A 4,931-nucleotide genomic window follows, 5' to 3' on the forward strand; every position below is an offset into this window, starting at 1 on the left:
ATATATATTTAAAAAAGATAATTACAAAGAGCCCGAAATACGAGAGTTGATTTATCAAATACTCCTTTCCAGTAGCTTGCTTTCATCAGTTAACTAGGTGCTCTTGGCTTTGATTCCTCTCTGCTAGAGTTTTGTTTTCATAGTGATCACTGGAGGTGGTATTTCTATAATATGTAGAGTTCAAAAGTCTGACAAAATGAACTAAGATAGTACTGGAAGAGTGAGCTTTGAACCATACTTTTATGATAAATTTAATGTAAATACTTGCATGAAGTCTTAACAATCCTTGCAAATGGATCTAATGGCCGTCCTCGGCTACAGATTTTACTGTACATCATGCACTACCTTGATCCTTCCTTGTGACACGTAACAGAAAATTAACTCTAGTTGTAGTCTTGTTTGACTTGGTTCCCCATAATTATTTACAAAAGCCCATGAAGATGTAGTTCTTCTCTCCATCAGACTGTGTACAACTTGCAGGAACAGTAATATGCATGCAGTCTGCTGCAGCTGAAAAATCAGTTATGTACGAGTGTTGTGGGCGTTCATGGTGTGGTTGTGGAAGAGCTGAGCCAAAGGAGGTTCCTTCAAGAGGAGGAGATAGAGGTTCTTTGTCAGACAGGAGAACACAGTGGAGTTTGGAAGGCAGAAAGTGAGAGCATACTTCATCCCCGATCACTGTGTGCAAAACCTAACGGAAGGAGGATAAACAAGGCTGATTAGGAGTGAATGCAGAAGTCTTAAACATAATGTTATATAGGATTAGAGGAACATAAGTGAGGATGACTGCATATGCCCATCATATCTCCTGCCTTCCTTACTGGCACCCATCACCAGATTTTTGTAGCCTAGTCTAGCATTTGGCAACAGATCTCCTAGCTTTCAATTGTTACATTTCCTTACTTGTAGTTACAACACTTAAGTAAAATGAATAACTTAACTAGTCCTGCTGCCTATATGCACTTGATAAATTTGCCATATAGATATTGTTCTATTATAATTTGGAGGAGAAGTGATGTGCCATAAAATATTTTTGTATGGAGGTTGGTCATGTAGCGAAAGTATTCAGGAAATCTTTTTGTAGTGGGTGATAAGCCAGAAGATGTGAATCTGCTAAAATGAATATGCTGTGTTTGATCTTAAAAGTGCAAGCAAATTGTGATTGCAGATAATTATGCTGAAATAAATGTAAATATAATTTGTGTTCTCAGAAGTATGTGTTTCGTTTCAGATAAAGGACATTCTCTCTAAAGTTCAGAATAACCATGTGGGGAAATCACTGCTAACAAAACCTCTGAATTCTGACCAAGTGGTAAAAAAAAGTCTCTCTGTTTCTTTTTTGTATTTAACAGAATGGTCAAGATCAATACATACAGCTTCATCTAACTTTGTCCATTTTACAGTCACTCTTCTATTGCAAAGTACTAATACTAAAATTCAACTGCTAAATATTAACAATGCTAGTCAGATACATCCAGAATTAATGTTATAAAGCAGACTTTGTGTTGATTCATCTGCTTACTAACTTCCAAAGTATTTTATTTGTACACACTACTGTAGCACTACATGGATGCACCCCCAATTTTGTGTAGTTTATAGTGGTCACCTGAGGATAGACATCTTAGTTGCTGAATGGGCTTAACTTTAAGTTGACTTCTATGAAGTTATAGAGTTGAATGTTTGGATTTTTTGTTGTAAAACTGCAGGAAAGATTGGAAAAAATCAATGATGCTCTTCGCAGCGAGTATGAATGTCGCCGACGTATGTTAATGAAGAGGCTGGATGTGACAGTGCAGTCTTTTGGCTGGTCTGACAGAGCAAAGGTAAGCTTGCTGTGTTTTTTGCTTCCTGTAGGTGGGAGTCTGCTACAATTCCCCAGGTCTCTCTGCCGAATGTACATGCTGTGTAAATACTCTTCCAGTACTGTTGTTGTCTTTCCAGCCAGTTTTTTTTTCCACATTGTAAAATCCAGGTCTCAGATACTGAGGAAGAGGAAGGATTTGACCAGATGGCACAATCCATCCTCTGTGACTATCTCTAGCTTCACAGTTATAGACTAGCATCCTCTGTTGGGGTTTCTCACTTCAATGAGTTCATATCTCCTCTTTTGCTTTCCTATATCCACCCCCCTCCAACAAGTAACCTAGGAGGGAACCTCAGCATTTCTCGTGCAAGAGGAATTCAAACACTGGGCCTTAATGTAGATTAAGTTTCTAAGTTTCAGCATCCATTAAACATAACCAGCTGCATTTTTTCTACAATAGCTCCATCACTATGAAGAGAATCAGTTAACAACTGGCTCTATATTTTGTAAGATAACCTAGATTTTCAGACATTACACCCTGTGCTCAAATTGAAACTTAATGAGACCAATGCATGGTTTACAGTGAGTTTGTGTTTTTTATGCCAAGCAAGTGAGCTGTGTTTGATTTTATCATTTAGGTAAAAACAGATGACATAGCACGAATTTATCAGCCCAAGCGTTATGCATTATCTCCAAAGTCAACTATTACATTAGCTCACCTTCTTGCTGCTCGGGAAGATTTATCAAAGATCATAAGAACAAGTAGTGGATCAACACGGGAAAACACAGTGTGTGCTATCAACAAGGTACCGCTTTTTCTTTCTGGGATGTGCTAAAATACAGTAGGATGAACCAGCAGTCTAGATGAGAAGGAACAGCATGTCGGGCGTGGTGTACGTGTATGTGTGTGTGTGTGTGTGTGTAAATGACCTCTTGAGTTCAGAGGAGCTGTGCACCTCAGGTTAAGGATACGTCTGAAGTCTTTCTGGTATCAGTTCCTGGGCTGCCTGTTGCCAGGATTATGTTGTTCAGTTCATCATAAACCAGACTCTATTTATCAGTATGTTAAAAATCATCATAATTTCTGTGGAAGTGTCATTTTGCTGCAAAGTACCATTACTTGGTTAGGCTACAGTAATAAATCAACACTGTACTGCTTTCTTGTGTATGATGAGGCTGACTTGTGAGTAATGACATTAGTTTCACCATTCAAATAGTGACTAAGCATGTTTTTATGAATATTTACACATTTTTCTAAAGTGTCTCATTTAGGTACCCTTTAATATGTTCTGATCCCAAAAATTCCGAAATTTCTTAATTATTGTGGGACCTTAGGGAAAGGTCTTGGTTTGTTTGTTTTTCTCTTGAGAGGACTTTAACTGGAGTGCCTGGGTGCCTGGGTCTGTCCAGAGTTTGTTAACATTCATCGCACAGAGGGCTTAAGTTTTAAGGAAATAAGAAACCTACAACCTGCTTGGATACCACTTTGTTTTGTGTAACCTTGTCCAGTACAGTCTCCCTTTTTGTACACCAAGTAATATCCACCAAAGTCAAGATCCCTTTTTAATTCTTTTCTTGGCAAGTTACAAGCACAGGAAATGGGGATTCTGCTGTCAAGCTCCACACCATTTCCCATGAAGAGCAGGCAGCATGTCTTCGTCCATAGGAGAAGAACCCTGTGTGCCTTCAAGTTGTTATTACTGCTTTTTTAAACTAATAATGACTTGTTTTCCATGTAGGTTCTGATGGGGAGAGTCCCTGACCGTGGAGGCAGACCAACAGAGATTGAACCACCTCCTCCCGAAATGCCTCCTTGGCAAAAGAGACAAGAAGGTGGTGGAAGAGGTGGCTGGGGAGGTGGGGGTGGTGGTGGAAGGGGCAACTGGGGTGGTGGAGGGGGTAGAGGAGGAGGAGGTGGTTTTGGAGGTGGAGGTTTCAGAGGTGGTGGAAGAGGTGGAGGTGGCTTCCAAGGTGGGAGGGGAGATTATGGGGGTAGGGGAGATTATGGGGGCAGAGGAGGTTACAGGGACAGGGGAGGCTATGGTGATCCGTATGGTGGACGAGGAGGGGGAGGGTACCGAAGATACTAAAATACTGTAAATAATAACAGAGTAACTGGCAAAATAGAGTGGTGGTGTTCACTGGTATCACAGGTTTAGAGATGTTAACTTTAGGTTAGAATTAAGTATGACCATTTGAATCACTGCGTTAGATCAACTGATGTTGTCATTGAGTTCTTTTAGTTAACAGAACTTTTATACTAAAACGTGATGACTGAAGTCCTTGTTTTTCATACTGCTCATGTGTGTTTTTTTTAGTATGTCATTTTATTTAAAATAAGCTTCAGAAAACTGAATAAAAGACTTTCTAAACAAACACAAAATACATTAATTGATGTTTGGGCCTCTCTAATTATTGCATGTTGCATGTCCACTCCCCTGCTCCAAAATGCTCAGTAGAAAAAAACAGATTAGGCCTAAGAACCAGATGGAAACACTTTAAAAGACTCTGGAATGCTGCTCTCAGGGTTTTGCTCTTCATGCAGTTTTCAGGTGGGACGCATAAACAGATGTTAATGTCAAATGTTAAAATCTGTAAGGCTTTGGTCAAAATTATTTAATTAGGTTTCTTATTCTTCCAGAACTTCATGAAAAAGTAACGTTCTGAATTAATACTCTATGGGAACTGATCAAATTAGGTTGTTTTGTGTGTTGATAAATAAATCTGAGACTATTTGAAAATTGGACCATGTACAACTCTGAATCATGGTGAGGTTTAATAGTGTCTGTTTTCTTGTTTTTCATTTTATTGGTGTTTCATAAAAATATTTTAAGATCAGATTGGGCAGGAAACTTCTGCAGCCATCATGTCTGGTAAGAATTCATTTATATGTTCCTTCTGAATCCGCCTTGAGACATAAAGGTTGAAAAAGCTGAGCTTCTTGAGAAAGAACATACCGATATCTTCTATATTTTTCTCTCTCCTCTGCCTGGGATATGTTTGGGAATCGCCAGCTGCCCAGCCAGTAAGACCTCCCATACAGCAGTTGCCCTTCCTGAATGACTTCTCTCTTACTCTGCCAACCAATTGGTCTGATAACCCAAGAGAAACTGTCCTGATGTGGTAT

General features: G+C 39.3%; 1 protein-coding gene across 1 annotated transcript; it reads left to right on the top strand.

Moving 5' to 3' along the window:
• Nucleotides 1-1,231: 1,231 nt before the first annotated feature.
• Nucleotides 1,232-3,894, top strand: FAM98B (family with sequence similarity 98, member B; the record flags this gene model as incomplete). Its single annotated transcript, XM_010181790.1, has 4 exons — nt 1,232-1,312; nt 1,707-1,823; nt 2,443-2,610; nt 3,544-3,894. Coding segments are annotated over 4 exons (717 nt in total), but the record flags the coding sequence as incomplete, so codon positions are not given.
• Between the last annotated feature and the right edge of the window lie 1,037 nt (nt 3,895-4,931).

This window comes from Mesitornis unicolor, unplaced genomic scaffold (genome assembly GCF_000695765.1).
Source record: "Mesitornis unicolor isolate BGI_N332 unplaced genomic scaffold, ASM69576v1 scaffold17930, whole genome shotgun sequence".
NCBI classification, from domain to species: domain Eukaryota; kingdom Metazoa; phylum Chordata; class Aves; order Mesitornithiformes; family Mesitornithidae; genus Mesitornis; species Mesitornis unicolor.